The 24409-nt window shown below is 29.7% G+C and overlaps 1 protein-coding gene across 1 annotated transcript in view; it reads left to right on the top strand.

Moving 5' to 3' along the window:
• The window catches only part of LOC129222835 (glycerophosphocholine phosphodiesterase GPCPD1-like), a 70421-nt gene that overhangs the window by 7164 nt on the left and 38848 nt on the right, over nucleotides 1-24409 (top strand). The window contains exons 2-10 of the mRNA XM_054857386.1: nucleotides 3460-3656; nucleotides 5352-5509; nucleotides 7848-7916; nucleotides 8941-9051; nucleotides 14371-14521; nucleotides 16041-16179; nucleotides 17003-17057; nucleotides 20052-20144; nucleotides 20851-20928. Coding sequence (XP_054713361.1) covers nucleotides 3460-3656; nucleotides 5352-5509; nucleotides 7848-7916; nucleotides 8941-9051; nucleotides 14371-14521; nucleotides 16041-16179; nucleotides 17003-17057; nucleotides 20052-20144; nucleotides 20851-20928 — 1051 coding nt within the window. The remainder of the gene's footprint in view (nucleotides 1-3459; nucleotides 3657-5351; nucleotides 5510-7847; nucleotides 7917-8940; nucleotides 9052-14370; nucleotides 14522-16040; nucleotides 16180-17002; nucleotides 17058-20051; nucleotides 20145-20850; nucleotides 20929-24409) is intronic.

Below are 24409 nucleotides of genomic sequence, written 5' to 3'. Positions count from 1 at the left end.
ATATCTGAAGGAAAAAAAGCTGCTCTTTTGTGTGGTGCCTAAAAGAAAACTGGGGCAATTCCTTCACTTTTTACTGATAGATTTAGTGAAGAAAGTAGTGCCTAAATTTTAGCCAAGCCTAAAATATTTCGAGCTAAAAACCCAAATAACTCCCGCCATATTTAAGTTAGAGCAATGAAACAAACTGCATAGAAGGCGGAAAATTCTACCCTTTCCAAGGATATATAATATTTATATGAGCAAGTCTTCACCCCTTTAATAGGCATTAATACAGGGTTGCCACGCCACAGGGAAACCTGAAGAAACAGGGAAAACACAGGGAATTCAAAAATCAACAAAAAAACAGGTAAAATCCAGTGAATTTCGAAAATTTCCTCAAAAACCTGGAAAATACAGGGAATTTTTTTTCCTTCTTAAATTAAAATTACAAAAATCAATTCCCAAGTATATAAACTACCAAAATTAAATAAATAGTAATAATTATAATGAGAATATTAATAAAGTTCAGAAATAAAGTAAAATAAAAAATGGTAATTTTGCTTCAGTTTTTTTTTAAAGTAAATATTAAAATATTTATCATAAAAATAGAATCTTGAATTTCATGATATTTTAGAGTATGAAATTAGTCGTCAATAATCATTGTTCTGGGTCACTTATACACTTTTAGGTCCATGGCTAAGAGAAGTTTTATTTTTGAATAAAAAGTTGAATATATTCAACCACCATGCTATTATTTCAGTTATTATGAATTCGTATATATTTTCCCTTATTTATTTAGAAATTTGTGTTTCGTTTTTTTACCCTGTGGTGAAATTATCAAGATATTAATGTTCTTTTCCAAATAATCAGTGCTCGCTCGTTTGTAATGTTATATTTTCATACAGGGAAAACACAAAGAATTTTTTTTCCAAAATTGAGTGGCAATCCTGTAATAGGCAATTTACATGTTAAAAATTTAATTACTAAAAAATTAATTCAAATTTAAAAAAATTAATCCCCAGGTGCACACCCCCTGGGCTCGAAGTAATTTTGTACAAAATTTCAACGCTGTAGGTACTATGCGGTCTCCTGGACACAGGTCCACCACAGACTTCCTTCCAGAATTTCTTTGAAACTCTTATATACATATTACCCTGTATGTTCTTGACTAATTGCTCAATTTATTTAAAATACAAATAAGCTCAATATTAACTAAATTTTTCCTGCATTGAATATTAGGAGGTCTCAGTTAATATTTCAAACATTAAGAACTTTATCATTTTATAGTAACAAAAATGATTTTTGACTTACAACAAAATATTACAATATGAGTACCAATTTTTTAAAATTGTCTGCGTTACCAAATGCTTTAATCTTCGCGATATTTTTTTCCTGACTAGAATAGACTATGTATGGTACTACATAGTTAAAATAATACCAGATAGGTGGAGCTAAAATCAGAGTAAATATTACCCCATTTTACTTTGTCCCGCTATTTCACTTTGCCCCATGTCCCCCTACATGAAATTTTTTTACTATTTGCACAAAATATTAACAGGGTTCGTACGTTCCTTCAAAACTCCTCCAATACTCCTTCATTTCTAAAAAAATTTTGAAGGGCCCTTCAAACTCCTTCATTTTGGTTTTAACTCCTTCAAAACTCCTTCTTTTTTAGTTCAAGACTACATAATCTTCCTCTATAACAGAAACTTAAAATACTTCGATTGACAACTAACATCGTCACTAAGGTGATTTTAATGTAGTAATTTCGTGCATTTATTTTTTTCGATTTACAAATTGATCATGGTTAGTTCATAAATGTTGAAGCAGAAATTTTTATTAGAAGACTATGACATTTCATAAGTGAAGTAAAAAATGCTTAAATGGTGCTTGGCTATTTTTTCAAGTTTTATGATTATTGTTTTTTCCTCCACCACACTCTCAGCAGCAAAAGTCAAGTTGTCTAATTATTATTTAAATATTTAAAACTACATAAGTAAATGTACTACATTAAGTGATTGCGCTAAAAAAAAAAAACAATTGTTTAGTTAATTGCAGTTATGATATTGTAAAAAGGGTCATCCACAAGTGATGTCATGCTTTGAGGAGGAGACGGACTCATGAAATTGTGACAAGGGGAAGAGAGAGGGTGACAAAAAGTGACATCACACAGTTATTGTAACAATATGTTTAAAAAATATGACGTGACAAGAGAAGAAGTTTGGGGTGAAGTGTGACACTTTGTGATAAAGAGTGCTGATGGTCAAATATATTGAAAAAAAAAAGTGTGGCATCATTTAATGACACTCCATTAGTACTCCTTCAAAATCCCATTTTACTCCTTCAAAACTCCTTCATTTTATTTCTGAAACTGAGTACGAACTCTGATTAAGTATTTTCATTTTGGTGAAATTCAGGTGTATATTTAAGTAACAAAAAAAAAAAAAAATCACTTACCATTTATCGTAGTAATAATGAATTTAATATCAGCAAAATACTTGAAAAATGCTTGCATTCCCCGTGCAATCAAATACCCCGCTTAATTGTATAAAACATGTCAGAACCATTGATATTACTTTAAGCGGGGCTGACTGTAGGCAATGTTGTTTATTTTGCTCTAAGTGATTAAAACTACCCCAATAAAAAAGCAGGGTTTGTTGATTTAAATCAGCTTGATTAAAATCAAGATTTAAATCAAGTGATTTTTTTTAAAAAAATCATCAATTTAAATCAACTGATTTGAATCAAGTGATTTTTTTAACAAAATCATTGACTAAAAATCAGTTGATTTTATTTTTATAAATTAAATTTCCATTTTTAGAATGCATTGCTCTACATTTAACTACACTGAATTATACTATCTTAACTTCGACAGGCAAAACTACGTAGATCCCTCTTTTTGTGCGGTTAACAGATTTTCGCTCTTTCAATATTGCTTTTACCTCAAAATTACAGTTTAGAACAAAAAAAATATTGGCTTTTTTACTCATACACCATGACTAATATAGTTGATAAAAGTAATTGTTCAACATATTTTATACTAAAAGTTACATCATGATCCAACCCTTATCTATAAGAAAAGCATAAAACAAAATCACATCTTATCTAAGCATTATAACGTATTTATAAATATTAAACATTTATTGAATAGTTAGAGAACTTATCTTAATTTTAAAAGTAAGCTGAGTGGATTCATCTATTGTATGAAATATATTATGTTTATACATGCAAAGTAATTAATATCTACGAATTTTTGAACATTTAAAAAAAACTGATTTAAATTTTAAAAAAATCTGACTTTTTTGATTTAAAAAAAAAAATTACGAACCCTGTCAAAAACCCTTTCTCTTTATGTCAAAGCATATCGTTTAGTTTTAAGCTCTTTAGGGATAAACTTTGTTTTTATTTCATGATCTTGATATTGTTCATAATGAATTATTTCCACTGAGCCAAATGTGAATTTTCCTATTGTGTTTTTAGCAACATCTGGGGAGGTGTTATTAGAGCTGCTGTCGACCAAATTGTACAGTACAGATATCTGACGTGCGTCATAGTTGAAAATGATGGCAAGCAAGAGAATGTGGTGCGTCATTGGGAAAGTCACCTTCGCCCACGTGTTCTCCGGCCATATGAGTGCACTGATGGGAAATCAGAATTAAATATCTTTGGATATCATGGTATGTATATTAGTGAACTAAAAAAGTACTCAAATAATCAAGAGTCCCCCCCCCCCAAAAAAAAAAAACCCTCACAGGCTTTGCCGATATATATATATATCATGATATATATCACGATACGTCTCTGATATTTGTTTTGAAAATATGATATTTTTGATATTTATTTTTTAAACTACGGTATTTTCAATGTAAAAATTATATTAATCGTAGTAATATTGTTTATATATTATTAAAAATAACCAAAAAAGTTATGTACTATATTTTTATGATATATTTTTACATCATTAATATAACAAACTAATATAATATTCCTTTTTTATTTTACATTCATAAAATTATAAGTAATGCATACACACATTTTAAAACATATTAAAAGTTCCTAATTAAGTAATAACATTGGTCAGAGAAAAAGAAAATCTCCTATGCCTGTGCACCAACCAATATATATATTTTTATTTCCGAATCATATAACTATGTAAAAGTAGCTAACAGAAAAAAAAATGAGTCAAACAACTAATGTTAAATTAACTCCATTAAAATTGATAGAAATATAAAGTGAAATGTTAGATATAAATAATGAAAGAATCCTTAATTTTAAGTCTACATATTGTAATTATAATATTAGAAAGTAAAGAGTGATTTGAGGATGCATTATTTTGAAGACTTTAATTTGTACTTATTGAAAATATCGGATATATATCAAAATTGCACCCCCCTTGGGTGGGCACTCCTGTATTAAATGTTCATCTTATCCTTTTTGTTCTCAGAAGTTATGTGCTTATTTAGAAGCAGATTGAAGAATACAAATTTTATCCTGCAGCATAATAATCAGTGTGGTTTTAATAATTTTGAGCAATAAGTACGAGAGAAACTAGTGGTGTGTTATTGATTAAAGAAAACACTGCGTTTTAAAATATTAATGATCAAAAATATAAAACATTGATGGTATCGATACATCAACACAAACACGGATGTTTTCATGCATCCAACTTTTTATGTAAATATATCCTGCATAATAAACTCTTAAAAATGTCTTAAATAGTTACAATTAAATAAACAGTAATCAATTTATTAATTACAAGTGATATCTGCACGGCTTTGCCCGTAGTAGAGAATTAAAAGATCTTTTGGTTTGTCTGTATATTTACAACTAATGTATGGTGAATTTCTCTCCAATTGGCTTGCCTATGTTACAGTTCCACGTTTTGCTAACTTGGTAATTTACTCGTCCATCTTATAATTTGCTCGGGAAAGCGTTCTTAAAATTGGAATAGAAAAAGAACAAAATCGAATTTTCGAAAAATCGCTTCAAGGTGCAAGACTAACTTTGTACTAAATTTCTTGAAAATCGGCCAAACGGTCTAGGCACTGTGCAAGTCACAGACATCCAGATATCCAGACAGACAGAGACTTTCAACTTTATTATTAGTAAAGAAGGTTAAACAACCTATATGAAGCACAATTTACCACTGGTCTGACCCATTTGGTAAACAGGTGTCCGCATGACTTGGTGGTGTTATCTCACTGCTTTTTGTTGTGTATTGAGCATTTTCGCACTGATGGAGCTACTGCATTGTAGCCTTGAGATAGCTGTATGCTGTATTATCTTGACGATTTGTTTGATTTCCTTTTTTTTTTAATTTCAACCAATATCCAAGCTTCTTTTCTAACTTTGAAATTTGAAACCTTCTTTAGATGATACTGAAAGTATATCTTCCGGATGGTTGACCTCCGAAACAGTAGTACAATTAAAGATGTTTAACAGCTCTGTTGCCATATGGAAGCGAAGATATCGCGAGAAGCCCATCTCCTACCATGTCACCACTATAGACATCACTAGAAAAGAAGCAGATGTAAGTATATCCTTTTTTTTTTGTGGAAGTAGATAAAGTCAGTGTCTTTTAATCTGGACTCCCTTCTTTTTTTTTTTATATTCTGTTATGTAGTATTTACAATATAATCATGCACGTGATCAAAACCATGGGAATTTGAATTTTGACCATGTTTGAAATGAGTCATAGAAAATGATGATTTTCAGCAAAAAATGCTTAAAAATTATGAAAACTGACAATTAGTCATGGATTTTAGGTTTTAGTACATATGTTCTCCAATGTTATGTATGTTCCAAATTTGACCAATTAGAGGTAAAAGGTACTCGTTTTAACTTTTTTACGCTGTTAAGCTTGAGTTCAGCAAAGAGGTTTATTCTGAGTTTTACTGCATGGATATTAATATTTTTGTGCTAACCATTATATGTAACCTTTATATTATTTTATATTGTGCAATTGAAGACTAGCATTCAGGTTGTTTTTTAACATCTTCTGCAAAATTTCAATCCATTTGCATCCAAGTCAATTAATCCAGTATCACTCATAAAAATTATCATAAGTTTTCATCTCTGTTTATCTTACATTATTAATGAGTATTTAAGAAAATTAATTGGACTAGAAAGTTTGTTGAGGATGTTCAGCATAGCAATAGAATACAAAAATCGCATCATGTTGTATCTATAGTTGTGATAGTGACTTACATGCTGTTTGAATTTAACTTTACTGAAACATATGTCCAAAGATGGGTTTATTATTATTATTTTACATTGCACTAATTTAAACATTTCTTGTGCAAAAGTTTGCTTTTCTTTTTATTTCCTTTTACAAAAAAGGAAATATTGTATTCACAAAAAAATTTTCACTCAAAAATCGACCTTAATTTCCATTTTGCTCAGCCCCAAATGAATGTTGAGTTTTTTTTCGACTCGACAACACTTGGATAAGTGCCTAAGAACGTGTAGACACGCGAAATATCCATTTTGAGGATTCCCGAGTTAGTTACAACGAGTTTTCTCGGGACATCTGTATGTGTGTATAACTCAAGAATGGTATGTCCTAGAAAGTTGAAATTTGGTACATAGACTCCTACCAAAGGTACTACAACTTGTACCTACCTACCCAGGTCTAGTTGTGCACCTCCCCTTTTGGTTGCATTCAGATGTTTCTAAGGGGGTCTTTTGCCCCTTTTTGGGGTTAAATCATTGTTAATTCCGATGTAAACGCAAGTGGTGTTACAATTTGATGGACACTTGGCAAAATATCGCCAGTCTTTTAATTGCCAAGTTTTTTCGCCAACTTGGCGACAAATTTGGCGATTTAAAAAAAAAAATCTAGTTTCAATTTGACCACTGTTGGTGACATTTAGAGAGTAAACTATTGAATCACATTAAAATTAACAATAGTGTGGAAATGACATTGAATTGGAGTAAGAGGGAGTCATGTGAGGCACACATCAGCTCCTTTTTTTTCTGGAAACATAGCGTCCTGTCAAGCAGAATTCTTTTCTTCGAAAATCATGGAAAGTCATGAATTTAAAAACTTTAAATGTTGCAGATACGTTGCATTTATTGAGCCACTTGCGTTCAAAATGTTTTCAAGTAGCCAAGGCAACACACATTGCAACACTGATCATGTTTTTTTTTTTTTTTTTAATTTTTATTTTACCATCTTGTATTTATCATAACTGTCAGTTTTCTAATTTACTTGTGGTTTGCAAATTATGTTTCCAATTCAGAACTATATTTATCCCACCTGTAGTGCAAGATTTTCTCAAAGATGTATCATGAGCTCTTTTATAACTTATAAAATAATGAATGCAGACTTATATAATTCTCATATAGTTAAAAAAACCTACAAGTAGATAATTATCTTGCAAAAAAAAAAAAAAATATAATAATAATGTGAGGCAGTGAGAAGCAAAGGGATGTAAGTGGTAAAATTACAAATTTGGAGACAACCAGTACACATGGTAGGTGAACCTCTCATCTGTCTTGGGGCAAGAGATGGTACTAGTAGCCCTGGTAGCTGCTGTTATACAGCAGTATTTAGGGAAACTTTTCAGTGAAAGTCTACCTAGGGTCTTATCTTTAAACGCGTTTTACCAAAACTTGAAAATGTCCACTTGCATCCTTTTGCTTCTCATTGCCTCATATAAAAAATACTGTGTGCATTTAAAATTGGTTCTTTAATGATTGATTACTTAAAACTAAATGAAGAATTTGTTACACTTTTTTCTCCGTAAGATTCTGCCGCATTCACATTTGGTAATTTAATATCTTTGTGGGTCTAAAGATAACAGTCTTGAGTGCTTACTGTATGAGACTATGTGAATGAACTGAGCTGTTGCATGCTTTTTTTTTAGATTTCACCTGAGGAAGACAGTACTTTGACTGAGTTTATTGGGCGAGGATGGCCTATTGTTGAAGTTGCTGTAAGTATAATAACCTTCAATTAAAGAAAGTGATTTCAAGTTGTAAAGACACGATACATTATTATCTTAAATTCGACCAACCATAAAGGTTCAATTTTTAAATTTTCCTCATTTCATCACCAGAAGGGCAACTATTCTGGTTCTAAGGAACAGAGAGTGAAAGTCTGTAAAACTACAGATATGTATAATTTCATATGAAATGCAGTGAAACTCCGGTTATTCTACACACAGATAACTCTACAACCCTGATAACTTGAAAAAAGTTTTCGAATGGTTTTCCAATGCTAATTTTAGTGAGAAGAAACCTCTCTAACTTGACACACATTTGCAGGAACCTCTCAGTTGACATCCAGCTGCTATTCTTGTTCATTAAAAAATTATTACAGTAAACATCCGATTATCCGTGAGTCAACCAACAATCAGGTACGTGTATTTTCAAAGCAGAAAGCAAATACCAATGGCTGTTTTTCGTCAAAAAATTACAAATTTAAACTTGATTGTTTTTGTTTTATTTATTTTTTCATTTTTTGTGCTTTCTTCATCATTTGTACTCTTGTTCTATATAGTGATGTTAAAATCTGTTGTGCAAAAATACAAAACATTTTTACTGTACTGTATATAGTTTCACTGTTTGAAGACAGTATTATGCATCAATACTGCTAAGTTTTTGAGGGAGGACAATTTTTACCTTATTTGTCTCCCTCTTTAGTCTTTTTGTGGTTTATCTGTGATTTTTATTATATGCAGCACTTGTGCCACCCAATTCCGCGGATAATCGGGAGTTGACTGTAGTTAATTTTATTATTCTAGTCCAGTCGAATCCAATTATCAGTAAGCTGACATCACTTAAGTCGACATGTTTTCGTGTCCCCTTGGGGTGTTGAGTTATTGAGGATCCACTGCATGTATAAAAAAGTCCTGGATAAAAGAAACGTTCAAATTATTATTATTTGAAAAAAAAAATATTGTTTGAATTCGGCTGTTTTGATGCAGATGAAATCTTTTAATCATTATTTATTTTCAGGTGATGAATGAAACTGGGTGGCAGTTTCATCAACAAAGTCAATTTGGAGTTGTATATGACCCCACAGATTATGTTATATTTCAAGCACAGATGATGGAACCAGACACAATAGTTAGTATTTTCGTGATCATTCTGAATTTCTTGTTTGTTTACTGTGTTTTGTACTTTGCTAAAACCCGCACTTATCACTGCTGATAAGTTTGCTAACTTGGTATTATGTCAGTGTTTCATGTAAATTTTGCTTTTAATATGTGTGTCATTCATATTTTTCTGCTTTTTAATTATGTTTTATCTACGTGTTGTGCTGCAATTTTTAGGTACTCAGCTATGTTTATTGAAATATTTTTCTCCTACATGATGCATATCTGCCAACTTAATTTTTTTTCTTTTTTCGTAAATTTTAGATGTTAGATAATTTTACTGACAAACTTTTACAAAGTGTGGTACAGCTCCAGCTGTATTATATACTATTGCCAACAAATGGATCTACAATGTGATTAATAAGAGAAAAAAGTTATGTGCTTCTGTGTATGAAACCTTTTAAAAATATTAAGTTTCATTAAGATCATGAAGAAATTAATTCTTATGTTAGACAATTTAGCAACATCTTTTTTCCCTAAAGCAAAAAAAAAAAGTCTTTAAATTCATTAATATAAGTTATTTCTCAAGCATTTTCTTTATTGGATTATTAATTAGTGAACAAATCGTTTTAACTTAAAATGTAATATCTTTATCTACTGTAACATTTAGAATATAATCACAACTTGTTTTTTCCTAATTGTATTTATTAACCCTTTTTGTTTTTGTTCCTCAGAAATGAACATTTACCATTTTTTCTCATTTTCTGTATTCTGAATTTTTAAGAAGTAACTGTTTTGACTTGAAGCATGCCTTTATTACTGTAATTTTTAGAAGATAAGCATATGTAGTTTTTTTCTAATTGTGTTTATTATCCCGTTCTTTTCTTTCTTTTGAGCAATCACAAATTGCTCATTATTCTCACTTGACCGTTTTTGGTGTCTTTTGATTTTACCCCCCCCCCCCATTCCTCCAGTTAGCTACTGGGCGGTGGCGTTCATGTCCTGCTCACACATGTGTACACACACATGCTCGCACGCACCCCTACCCACTCACACACACGTCTACACATACATGCCTACACACACAAACACAACGTGATTGCAGAAAGCATAATTTGAATTCAAGCTGTCAAAAAGTCGAATTTTCTTCCTTTTTTTTGTTTTTGTTTCTCAGAAATAGACATTTCTCTTTTGTTTATATCTTCTGCGTTCTGAATTATCAAAAAAAAAAAAAAAAAAATCTGAATTTTTTTTCTCACATGGCTGACAGATATGCATTACATATTTTATGTATTCAAAAATCTCTCGCTGATATGTAAGCACAAGGGACCAACCAAAAAAGACTCATGATATATAGATGAATTTCAATTTTTTTTTGCTTTTTAAAATTAAAAAGTAAATAAATAATAGATAAAATGCAGAGAAAGAGCTTATTAAATAGTTTTTATTTTTCAAAACTGCTTTCTATGGTATTCAGTGGATTCAAAAAGGGCTGTTAATGTTTTTGTTGCATTGGGATTTTTGTTATGATATTTTAGAGCTTCCATTTTAAAAAAAACCAATAATTTTGATCACTTTGAAAAGCAGCAGACATGCAGCCCAAGTTCTTCAACTGAAATGAAATTAGTAAAGCCTGAAATTGAAGATATAGTTCATAAATCACTTGGTACTATTGGCGGAGCAAAGTTTTTTCTGTAATAATTACAAATTGAAAGGCTTGCTGCAAAAAAGGGAAGCTCCAAATTTCACTTTTCAAAATGGTCCGAGTTAAAGGTTAAAATACTAAATAACATCTATTTGTTTTTTAAACATTTTAACTTCTACATAGTATAAAATGATTTCTCCAAAAAGCGTCTGTTTGTTTGAACGCACAAAACTCGAGAACTACTCGGTCGATTTTGCTGAAATTTTCACAGTATCATTCTTTCAGCACTGGAAAGGTTTGCGACAAGTTCAAAAAAAAAAAAAAAAAATCCAATGACATAAATTCCCGAATATGGGTGTGAAAAATTACTTGCACATAATAATATTACATATCGTTGAAAAGGGTAGAATTTTCCTCATTCTATGCAATTTGTTTCAATGCTGTACCTTAATTTCGGTGGGAATTATTCACGTTTTTAGCTCGAATTTTTTAGGCTTAGCTGAAATTTAGGCACTACTCTCTTCATTAAATTTATCAATAAAAAGTGGAGGAATTGTCCCACTGTTTTCTTTTTGACACAATTAGAAAAAAGGACATTTTTTACTCTAGATCCACCTCGACCTATGGTTGTAAAATTGAGCTTTAATCTCAAAAGAAAAAAAGTGACAAGCCTTTTTAAATCAAGTTCAAAAGATCTCATTTCCATTCAAATTGTTAACCAGTTTTTTTTGCATTTTAATTCCTTAAACCTATATTATTTTGTGTTTCCATGGTTATACTTTTTAAATCCATCATTCTCGATTTAATTTCTTAAAAGCACTTTAATATCTGTCATCATTGTTTGGGAGGAAAATTTTGCATGACGTTTTTTAAAATTTATTTATTTAAGCCTGATTGTTGAATATAGGTCACTTGACACAATTTTTATTTAAAAGGTGGACCGGGCAAAGCCGGGCAACACAGCTAGTGACACATAAAGGGATTCTTAGAAAAACATATGAAAAGAGAAAAAAATCCGTGTTTTAAGCTCTAGTACAGACTTTTTGAAGACATCGAAATTGGAGCTACCTCCCTTTTGTGCAGCAAGCCTTTCAATTCTTCTTCTTTTTTTTTCTTTTTGCTGAGAAGCAGTTATTTTGATGTTGAGAGCACATATTCCTTTTCAATAAACTGTTATATTAACTTTTTATCACTAATGCTAGTGTAATAGAGAGTAATAACTGTAAAAGAGTTGGACATTTAGTTTTTTTTTAATTTCCTTCAATACTACTTCTGAGTTCTGGTGGGGGAGAGGAGGAGGGAGAGTTCATTTTTTTTAAAGAAGTAAGCAGCTCATTGCAATTAGTTATGCAAAAAATAAATAAATGCAATTTGACATTCATAGAGTATGACTTTTTGTATTAACTTTTAATGCCTAAAAAAATTATTAGTACCTTATTTCTGAAGCTTTTGGCCTTCAAAAAGCTTAATTTCTCTGCATATGCTGTATTTTAACTGGTTTTTTATGTAACTTGTGCTTCGTTATTCAAAAGTGTACAACAATTCTTAAGCCAATGGATTTCTTTCCTAAGAAATAATATTTCGGTGTTGCAGTTTGATGTTTCCTCTGTGTTTGCTTACAATGCTTGTACTATTAAAATTACTGAAGTGGCTTCTAGTAAATGTTTTCTAATTGGATATGTAAATGTATTCTCCCTCTTTTTTAAACAATATTATATGGTTTTAAAATTTTTTTTGTTTTGATTATATTTGGTGGCTATTGTTGTATATCGTCGCCTCAGAGCAACAGTGAGATATCTTAGTGTTATTTCTGGGATTAGGTATCTTACTGTTGCTCTAAGGTGACAATATATTGTTAGGCTAATAAAAATGAATTTTTAAATTTGCTTTTCGTATTTTGCAATCCTACATAATTTCCCTATGTATTTCTTGTTTCTTCAATTCATTAATTAGTTTTAACTAAGTATGATATGAACATCGAAATTATATTAAAACTGAGTTGTAAATTACAAAAAAAAAATTTTCGTCACTGCAAAATAAAACCTTTTGCTTTAGGCTTAGTCAAATTAATAACTTCTCTGATGTCTATTTTTTTAAATAATTTTAAAAATTCGCATGCAACTTATATTATGTTGATTGAAGGAATATCTTTGGTCGTAAGCCATTTTATTGTTACATTATCTCATACCAATTAGAGATTACTCTTGGTTTTTCTTTGTAGTTGGATTCCTTGGATTAATCTAAGTCATGTTTCATTATGCAATTTTTTTAAAAACATCATTGTAGTTGACGAGTTTTCAGTGTTATACTAATGAAATTCCATTTTGGTGTTTCTATATGTGATGCTAGAGTTTAGCAGTTGTTGTGAAACGTCAAAAAAGAAAAAAAAAGTTTGTTGTAATTTATGTAATATATATACCGTCTCAAGCTCTACTAGCTGAATATCAGACCTGAGCGTTTTCTGTGTGCATATTTTATTCATTTTTATCTATGGGATTTAAGCTTGTACTTCTGATTTGTATACCGTGTAAAATGTACTAATTATATAAAAGATTATTTTTAGTTTGATATATATACCAGCCCAGCTATTGTAGGAATTAGTTCTTTTCTTTCAGAAGGGCTTCTGAAATTTAACGAAAAATGAATGGTTTAATGCAATCAAATTTATTTGTCATTCACAGGACGTGTTATCACAAGTGGTGTACTGGGACTTAGAGTCCTGATGCACCTCATTCTGAAAAATGAAGACAAATTGCAGCCATCGTCCTGAACTTTGCCCAACAACCAAAATGACCTTCTGCAAAGCCACTCATCAATTAATCGGAGCAGCTCTTCAACTGTTAATTCTTCACATTTCCTTAGCTTAATATTTCATTAAAGCAGGACTATTTTTTGGTGTTGAATCTTTCTGATTGAAGAGTGAAAAGTACCAATCACAAGAATTTGTATCTAGGGTTGGACTGCTGGGAGGAGCTGCTATGTTAGTGTTCCATGAAAGTGAAAAACAAAATTTTGTATTTTAATAGTATGTTAACATCTTCAACCTAACAGTTCCTGTGAAAGATTGTTCATATAAGTTTCATTGTAAGTAGATTAATATATTTCCATAAATGTCAGATTTTTTGGTCTCATGAGTGTTTTGACATAATTTGTATTTTTGTTTTGCATGTCAATTGGGAACTTTTTTACACTTGCAAAATATTTGTAACGTATTTCTGTATTGGTACTATATCTCAAAATGAATTTTACTGTGAAGCTGTGAAAAGCCATTGTTTAATAAGAAATTCTGATTCTTTTTTATGTAACTAATATATTACGCTGCTAGTTTCTAACTCGACATTTTTGTTCAAGCAGCTGCTTATACTAATCATTAGCATTGCTGGTTAACTCTAAACCAATTTACTGGTAAACACTAAGCCTCACTCACTGCTCTTTTTGTAAATGCTTTGTAGTTAATTTATTGATTTTTGATTCTGTTAATGCTATTTAATAATAGTAATAAAAAAAAGAAGAAAATTCTGACCTTTGAGCTGAATCTTCTTTTCTCGCTTTGGATCCAAAATTTTGCTTTGTTCTAACAATATTAATTCTTTATTCAAGTTTTAAAAATGTTCCCCATTTTTATTTATAAAAAGTATTCATATTGTTATCTTAAAGAAGTTTTTCTTGAAATTAAAATTTCAAAATATATTATTTTTTTTGTAGGCATACATGGTTGATTTTTATGTCCATGAATCAGATGTCCCTGAACATATAGGTTTTTGTTACATTTTACCGAGCAACTTACGAGACACTTCGGGCACATGTAATATGCCAATCTCTGGTAAAAGGCAACAGCCTATTGGTCAGCTGACAGGTAAGTAAATTACATCCCAGTAATTATTTTCTTGCTTTGCCAAAAATAGAGGGAATATAAATGATATTATCAAACTGCAAAATGTCCATCAAAATGCTTTCTCAGTGGATGTAATGCCCCCCCCCTCACTATCCAATATAGTATGAATTATTTTTCTTAAAGGCAGTTTTTAACTTAATTCTTGTTTTAAAACTGTTTTTGTTAACCTTTTGTAAGGAGAAAGGAAATGTATGTCCTCTAATTTCATCATATAAAAGTGTTTATAATCAGGGGTGTTCCCATAAGGCCCCCCATGTAGGCTTTGTATACCTTCAAACATTTTTTAGACACATAGACCCTTAAGCTTCAACAATTTTCATATATAATAAACTACTTTTCATCTCTGATCAGTTAAAATTTGTATAAATAGCATCAAATGCATCACTTTTTATAGCAGGCATGCTAACCTAAAAGCAAACACAGTGTAAATTTTTTTTTAAAAGTTTAATTTTTGAACTATACCAAATATACCAATTGTTTTCTCAAAAAGTTTTGATTTTAGAAAAACGTAGTCTTATGAAAAATTAAAAAGCCAAAAAAAAAAAAAAAAAAATGAACAACACAGCAATTTTTGTAAGTTATATTGATCCTATATTTACTACTATTTAAAGTATTCAAATATTCTTACTATCTTAAGTAAGTTTGTTTCACAATAGAAAGCTAGAAATATTTTTTTTTTTAATTCAAAATTCTGTTCCATTTTGGTTCAGTTCATTAAAAGGTATTGGGTGTTTTATCTCAAAGTTGATATACATTTCGTAGTTAGTTCAAAAAGTTGAAAACTTTTCCAGGCTGAAAAAGCCAGTAAAATAAAAAACATTTATTAACTGAACCTACCAAAATCCATTCTTAAATCAAATGGATTTTCAAAATGTGTAGTTGGTGAATATTTTAAAGAATATGGCAAATAAACTATTTTAATTTTCTATAAAGAAACTGCAAAATAAGCAAAAGATCATTTGTACAAACATTACTGTTAAGAACATGTCAAATGTAGAAATAAGTGACTATTTATGCTGTCTGTATGTAATTTTTTTAGTGTATCATTGATAGAATATTTTTATGAAACTTTGAAGAGGCTTTGAGACGTTCAAAAATAATCAGTTTTTGTTTTATAAAATTGACACTGGGTCTAAAATATTTTACTCATTTCTCAATAAGACTTATTCTTTTATTGTGACAATTGCTGTTTTAGAATTTGCAAAAGCATAGCTCATTTGTTTTATGAGTATCTTGAAGTTGAATTTCTGAACTTGCATTTTTAATAGTAGTTTTTCAAATTAATTATGCTCATGTTTGTTTTATGTTAAAATTGAACATGAGGAGATTATACATTAAAAAAATAAATGAAAAAAAAGATAGCTTACTTGGTGATAAAATTTGTAAAAAGACTTCTTCTGAAGTACAGGGTTTTAAATGATGCAATCACATTTATGAAGTTTTATAAGTATTTGTGTAATCATGTATATTTTATTTCTAGTCGAATATTTAATAGTCCGTCCAATGAAAGAATTTGTGTGTGATCTCAGTGTTACCTATGCCAAGCATTGGAAGAAACCTGAAAAGAAAGCGCTTGATGTTGGACATAGGGGGGCTGGAAATGCACGTAGGAATGACAAGTATGCAAATTATTTCATTCTCTTGATATTTTTTTTGTTTATAAGTTTTCTAATATTCCGTAGTGTGTGTTCCATATTCATATTTTAAACCAGAGGTAGTTAACCTGGTTCCTACCCCCTACTAGTGGGTGGTAGCAGTTTTATCCAATACTATACAACAGATCTTTATTATTATATGTTTTCACAGACATCATGACTCTTTGTACATAGTACAGAAGGGATGGATAAAAAGCTATATTAAAGCTATAGTAAGTTGTTTTATAAAGCAAGTAATGTGTTAAGCTTTTCAAAAATAAATTTTTCTTCAATTAATTGATCTATTTATTATTCAAATTTCGTGTTTCAAATGTGCCTGTCAAGTGTGTAGACAAAGTTCAATTACTTCAAGTACTAAATAGTACTAAATGCATCTTTGTATAACTTCTAACTAGCAATTTAGATGCCTTATCCACATTTTAATAGCATGTATTTTGATTTACTACACTTGAAATAATTCATTTTTATTTTCATTAATTGAAAAAGTATGTTTCTCCCCATCAATTTATTCAGTTATAAATTGGTTTGAGAAAGTCTACTTTTTACCTTCCAAGTGAAATTTTCAAGAAAGATTTTTTTACAATGTTCATTTTGCTTCTGTTAAATATCATGAGATGCTGTGTAATTCTCTTACCTTTTGTGTCAGCCTTCACTTATTTGTAAAACTTTTTACAATAAATGTTTAAAAGAGAACCCCTTATATAAAATTGAAAAGTTGATATTTTTTCAATGCTTATTTTTCACAAGGCTTTCTTTTTTTCCCACTGATAATTTCATTTTATTTTAGGGTCGAAAATGTTTTGGAAAATACAGTAGCATCCTTCAATTATGCTGCCAAACATGTAAATATTATTTTGAATTCTTATGAATTACAAGTTATTTTGGCATTTTTAATTTATGTTTATTGTTCTCAAACTTATGACTAGTGTCACTGAATGTGGGCTTGAAGAAATTAGATCTTATTTGCTCTGGGAAATGTATAATAAGTTTTGTGTTATTCATTTCAATCTACATCCATAGGCGGATTTAGGACTGAGTTCCTGGGGGGGCAGGATTTTTTTTTTTTTTAGGAGCAATATTTTTAATTGCCCTTCCCCCCTCCCATGTTTTTATCTGTTTTCTGTGATGCGTAAGGCCATTCTTTACTTTTTTATGTGTTGTTTTCATTACTGTGTGTAATCATGCTGTCCTTTTTAAATTGACCTTAAAAGAGAGGGGGCTGGTATTAAGAGAGTGACGCAATGCTCCCTTTTAAGTGGGATATAGAATATCTGCAGTTTTAGAGGATTGGGAGTTACTCCCCCGGAGGAAATTATCTAAAATGGATATAGAATTCTGCATTTTGAAGTCTTATAAGGGTAAATTGGAAATAATTTTTTTAAAAAAAAGTTTTACACTTTAAAAGTGCTTTGCGATGCAAGTTAATACTTTAAAAGAAATGGTGCACAGATTTAGAGAATAGGTATCAAGAGAGTAACATACTACCCATTTGAACAATTCTTAATTTATACACTTGATAAGAAATAGAATTGAAGCACACTTTTTGCTTAGGAGTTTCAAAGACTTGTCTAATTATTTTCAAGGTTTGTTTGGTTAGATTAGGTTTTTGGTTCAAGAGCCCTTGTAGGCTATACTGCGCCAATCTTTTCAGGGATTTTAGATTCTATCAATAATTTTTCCAGCCTCTGAAATTGAGTAGTAGATTATACACTTGTACAGTATTGTTCAAACTTTGTAAGAAACGGCTATTTTAAGTTTAAAAGAAAAAATAAACTTTAATTTCCTATTCAAAAAAGAAAAAATCTTGATTTTTTTTTTTGTTATAAGATTTTGTAAGATAAGTTGTTACTATATAAACTCCTCCCAAAACTGGGGAGCATTGTCCCCTTTCCCCCCCCCCCTTTAAATCCACCCATGCTCTTCTAAACTATTCAAAAACGAAAAAATAATGATTTTTTTTTTAAATTTTTGGAAGATGTGTTGTTACTATATAAAGTCCTCCCAAAACGGGGGGGGGGGCATTGCCCCCCTCTGACCCCCCATAAATCCGCCCATGTCTACATCTGTATTCAAGTACGGACGCATCATTTACAGTGGTTCCACTGCTGCATAAAAATGTTTTTGCTACATCCTGTGAAAAAAAAAAAAAATGTTTGTTTTTTTTAGTGGCAACAAATTGTGGCTTTAAAGTAAATCAAATAATTTTGAAATTTACTTATTTAATGGTATAAAAAACCACTTTGCACCCCTCCCCCCTCCCCTGCCAAATAAACTAGTTTTTGTCATGAAAGTTGTTTATAAATAAATACAGTTGGCTCTCTATTTAACGACTTTCAAGAGATCACAAAAAATCGTCCTTAAGTTGGTTACGTCCTTAAATAGAATGCTTCTAAAACTACAGTGGAGCATTCCGAACCATGAAAAGTGGTCTTTAAATAGAGAAAGTTGTTAAATAGAGCGTCGTTAAACAGATAGCCCACTGTATTTCCTCCGAAACTATTCAGTGGTAGACTTATGAATGCTATAAAAGTAAACATTGAATCACATTTTTTTTTGTTTAATTTTATGATGATCACAATTGATTTAAGAACATTAAACAAAGAAGAAAAAAAATATTGCAAGAGTTTAATTTTTTTTGTTACCTTGCACAAAATATTTTCTTTTAATTAAAAACTTTAGTTTGAAACCATTTTAAAATATATTATCATTCTCTGTATGAAGCTTAAAAGTAATAAGCAATAAGAATAATCTTTACACAATAAAATTCTTTGTACTGTGTAGTAATAAGTATTTTTCTTGTCTATCCAGTGAGTGAACAAGCTACAAAACTTTAAAATTTCACAATGAGCAGAGTTTTATATATTTATGAAAAAAAAAATCTTCTTCAGGACTCAATTACTGTACATTTTAAACTGACACAGTTAGGTTAAAATCTTCATTGTAATTCGTATATTTTTCATATTAAAAAGCTTTTCATTGAAATATGATGCATGGCCTGCAATTTTTATTTGTGTGGATATGTGCTTCAGGTTTGTTCACATGTGTCCCTCTGGTAGGGGCGCTTGTGACCAATTGAAGACAATTTTTTCAAAATGCCATGAAGTAAAGAGAAGATTAAAACTCGTAAAAGATTCCATGGCTCAAATAAAAGACTATTCAATATTGGGCACAATTTTTGTCCTACATACGTAATTTATTTGGAAGCTAAAGTTGTGGGATTCCTATTGAGTCATCAGTTTTGCATTTGTCGCAATAAGTCAAAATACATATCAGAGCAACTTGGTTATAAGATTTTTTTGGAAAAAGTTTTTTAAAGTTAAAAGAAATAAGGAGTTCCCTTTTTAGTGAAGTACTGTTTATACAGATGAAAATGCTGTTGCACATTTTTGATATCAAGAAATAGTGAAATTATATTGAAAAGATTATATTAAATCTTATTAGTGTACTTATATGCTTTCATTGATGAAAAGTAAATGCTGTAAAATCACTCATTTTTGCGAGCACGTCATAACCGCAAATTTAAACCTCACAAAGTTTTTCAACTTCATATATATATATATATATATATATAGTCAATTCTCACTTCTATTCATATAAAAATCCCGACTTGACCTGCCATTTATTTGCTTCCCCTGTAAAATTTACTTTTTATGTGACTTGCTATCTTTCCCATATCAGCTCCTCCATTGTTTTATGTTTTCCTACTTGAAAATGAACTTAATCCATTTAATTCATTGATATACTTATGTATGAGATAAATAATAATTGCTTTTCCATTATGTCATATTAACCAAAAGAGCTTAGCCTTTTAATTTTTTCAATGTGTTTTTTTTTAGGGAGCAGACATGGTAGAGTTAGATGTACAATTATCCAAAGATCTGGTTCCTGTAATTTATCATGATTATTATATCTGCATATCTATGAAGAAGGTAAAGCATAGCATCAGTTAAGAAGATATTGTATACAAATGTTTTAAAGTTTTTTTCCCTTTTTACCAGTGTGGGAAATAATTATTTTGTTTTCAGGGGCAGTACTGCTCCTTAAACTCTGATATTGAGGAGCAGTTTCATGACTTTTGCTAAATACCATTTTCAACAAGAAAACAAATAAGTTTTATGAAATGTGATATTTAATGTGTGCATTTAAAAAGTTTTGAATAATAACTTCAATTAGAAATTTTAATCACTTATCTTTTACAAAACAGAAGAACTTGTGCAAATGGGTAGTTCTACAAATGCAGGAATATTTATGGTATGAAAATTTCAAATTAAGTTTATACCACTAAAAAAATAAAACCATTCGCACCATGTTTGTTAATATAAATAGCTATCTAAAGTCATTTAGCACACTGCATTCACATTTAAAAAAATATTCAGTTATTATTATTTTTTTTTTTTTGCATCTCAGCATTTTGATGCAATTTATGGTATTATATCATGTTTTGTACATTTTGAATCGTAAGCTGCAATGTAACACCGCTTATATCCTATACTGCATTTTGCATATAAAGTTGAATTTAAATATACATATTTGATTTAGAACATTTTTAGGTTGCTATATGACACAAAACTCTTCTAAGAAGTAAGTTTTTTTTACAATCTCATTGTTCTAATTATAAATAAAATCTTTTTGCAGAAAAGAACTGTGCATGAGCACGAGTTGCTTCAAGTAGCTGTTAAAGACCTAACTGCTCAGCAACTAAGAATGCTAAAGGTAAATTTTAAGAAAAGTTTGAAATTCTTTCATGTTTTTAAGTTTTTTTGTATTGGTAGAATACAAAAATATTGGTCATAAACTATTGGTCAATTCAACAAGGGCTGTTACATGATGGTCTCTAATTATTTTTTGAATTTAACATACGTTAAAATTAATAAAAAATTAGGATAAAAAATATTTTTGCCCAAAAAAAATTCCTGGGCCGAGATACAGGCCACCAAAGATGGCGATCCTGTCATGATTTCTCACTTGGGATTTTTGTCAAAATCTTTAAAGTACATTATCTCAGGAACGGTTGAACATCTTTTGTTGTGGTTTGTTTTATTCAAAAGGATATGTTTTGACATGTGCTTTAGTTTCTTTTCCACAGTCTTTTGAAGAAAAAAAAGTTTGAAATAATGTTTTTGATTTTTCTTAAAAATGTCAATTTCAAAAATTTTAATTTTTTTGTTTATTAGTACTATTAAGCACTTCGTTCCCAGAAAAGGAGAGCTTCCACTTTTTCGTTTAACAAATTTTAAAGGCATTTGAAAAAATGAGGGTTTTTAAGGAACTCGTTACGCAACTGCAGGCCTCAAAATTAAAAAAAAAAAAATGTAACAAATGGCCAGAAAACACTTTTAATTAAGTTATATAGCAAAAGTTTCATTTTGAGTCTCTACTTTATCCAGGAGTTTTGTTTTTTATGAAAACAAGAATGCGATCTCCAGCCAATTCACTGCATTTCCCCACTCAACCTTTCAGCGTAGCGCGGAGAGAATTGTTAAGTGCAATGCCATCTTGTTTTCATTAAATTCAATGTCCTGAATAAAATGGCGACTAAAAATGAAAATTTCGCTATATAACTGAATTAAAAATGTTTTCTGACCACTTGCTGAGTAAAAAAAAATTGAATTTTCAGGTCTGCCTTCACGTATATGTTCATTAAAAACCCTCCTTTTTTCAAATTCCTCTAAAATCTGTTAAACGAAAAAGTAGAAGCTCTCCTTTTCAGGGAACGAAGTGCTCCGTGGTACTAATAAACTGTAAAAAAAAGAATTTTTGAAATTGTCATTTTTGTGAAAAAACAAAAAAATTATTTTAAACTATTTTTTTCCAACAGATTGTGGGAAAAAAACTAAAGCATGCATTTCAAAATGTTGATATGTTTTTAAACAACGCACAATATCCTTTTTAATAAAACAAACCACAACAAAATATGTTTTACCGTTCCTGAGATAATGTAGTTTAAAAATTTTGACAAATTTCAAGTGAGAAATCCTGACAGGACCGCCATCTTTGGCAGCCTGTATCTCAACCCAGGAATTTTTTTGGGCAAAACAAAAAAAAAAAAAAAAAAAATGTATTTCTAAATTTTTTATGAATTTTAACATATGTTAAATTCAAAAAAATTGAGACCATATGTTACAGCCCTTGTTGCATTGACATGGATTCTACCTATTACATATATTACTTTTTTAATTCAATTGTATTCTGCCTTTATTGAAACCCCTTACACTGAAACACATTTTTTGTTGTTGAAAATCTTGAAATTTTTAAACTGATTTTAAATGAATCTTTAAAAGAGCTAAATAAAAACTAATATTTTTGTCAGTGAAACAATCTTAATGTGTGGAATTTTGCATATTCATTTCAAATTTTATGTATGTTAATCTATGCTCTTTTATTTAAATTTTCTCATTCATTATTATTACCAACTTTAGATTGTAAAGTTCCTCATTTTTTTAATGTCTAAAAATAAGTTTTATGAGTTAAAATAATCTTTTGATATTTTCATTTTGCCATCCTTCTTTGTATTTAAAAATCAACTTAACTATGCCATCATTAAGAAATCAACTTTTGTGCTAAAAAATAAGAGTAAATTAAACAAAATTATAAAATGCTCAGATTTAAACAAAAAATGCAGACCCTGGTGTCTTGGTAAAATGGATCCGTTTTTCACTTCAAAAAGAAACTAATTTTGGGTTGTATTGACATTTACTTAATAACATCTTGTCAGGGGTCCTTACACCCTTAAACTTGCTTCTTTATGCGTTGAAAATGGGGTTTCATGAAACTCTAAAAGATGCTCCTGTAAAATTGTGCATTTAAAGTATTGTTTTACTTGATTTTAAGAAGACGGTGGACTTTAAGTAATTTTTTTTTGTTTTTTACACTAGAGACTTAAAGTTTTGTGTACATATGTATTTAAGCATAAACATATAGAGTATCACACGCAATAAAAAAGAAAAACCTACTCTTACTTATTTTAAATTTAAAAAATTTAAATATTTTTTGAAAAATTTTAAATGCTTCATGCAATTTAAATTTTTACATTTTTGCTTAATTTTCTCATTTTATTACATAATAAACCATTATAAAGAAAAATTGGCAATATTTAGTAAATTCCTTAAAAATAAAATTGTTGAGAATTTTTTAAAAATTCTGCTGTACTAATTCCCCAAAATTTCTCTTGCTAGTAATTTTTAGTCGTTTTTTTAAAACCTTCCTGAAGTTAGATTCTATAATGCATACCAAGTTTTATTATTTGGTTAAACATGAGGCTAAATTTTGAATTTCGTGTACTTTGAGCAAAAATTGTGTTGCATGGGAAGTATTAATTTTGCACTTATCTTAAAAATATACTTTGCAAAACCTCTTTTTTAGTGTTTTTATTTGTCGTTGAAGCACGTTTTATTACAAGAACAAGTTTTATAATAATATTTTAATTAAAATAATAGGAGAGATTATTAAAATTTAATTTTTCCTGCTTTGTTTACATCTGAACAGCAGAGTTTGACAGGAGTATCTGATTAAAATCGTTTAGTTCGCAAACTTTAAGCAATCGGAACTTTGGTAAAATATGCTCAATCGCTAAGCGGTTATTTTGAGTTAGGAAGAGAAACGTTTGAAGTACAACAAAACACAAAAATCAAAATTTTGATTTTTTAGTCAATTTTTGCCGACTTCAAGGTCCACTGGCTTTGAGTATCAAGTATTGAGTTACTTAAACCATCATAATATATTCAATTAATAATTTCAAATATAATTTTTATTAAAAATGTTAATTATAATGTGTTATGTGTAAGACATATTATTTAGTATAACTATTAAACTACATCATATCCAAGAAATAAATCAGTACCTTTGGACTGAAAAGTAAAGCTAAAATCAGTAAGGTAAAAAGCATGAGGAACCCTTTTCTCAATGCAGAAGAATTTGAGCTTATGGATGAAAAGACATTCAGCAAGCCTACCTAACAAAGTAAAAAAGAGTTCTTTGTAACCAGAAACATAAGTTTGAGTTTTAAAAATGTGCTTTTTATGTTTTTGATTTTCTTTTAACATGGTTGTTAATTTGCTATGAAATTATAGGTGAAAAATGTCCTTTTAAGGATCTGTTCATCAGAGTGTCGTTCTTCTTTTACCTGTATTTTTAAAAAGTCCAGTAATAATTATCAAGTATGAATCATTAAAAAGTATAAATCAACTAAACTATA

Source organism: Uloborus diversus, chromosome 5 (genome assembly GCF_026930045.1).
Source record: "Uloborus diversus isolate 005 chromosome 5, Udiv.v.3.1, whole genome shotgun sequence".
NCBI classification, from domain to species: Eukaryota; Metazoa; Arthropoda; class Arachnida; order Araneae; family Uloboridae; genus Uloborus; species Uloborus diversus.
Note: the sequence above shows the minus strand (reverse complement) of the source record. Positions and strands in the feature narration are given on the sequence as shown.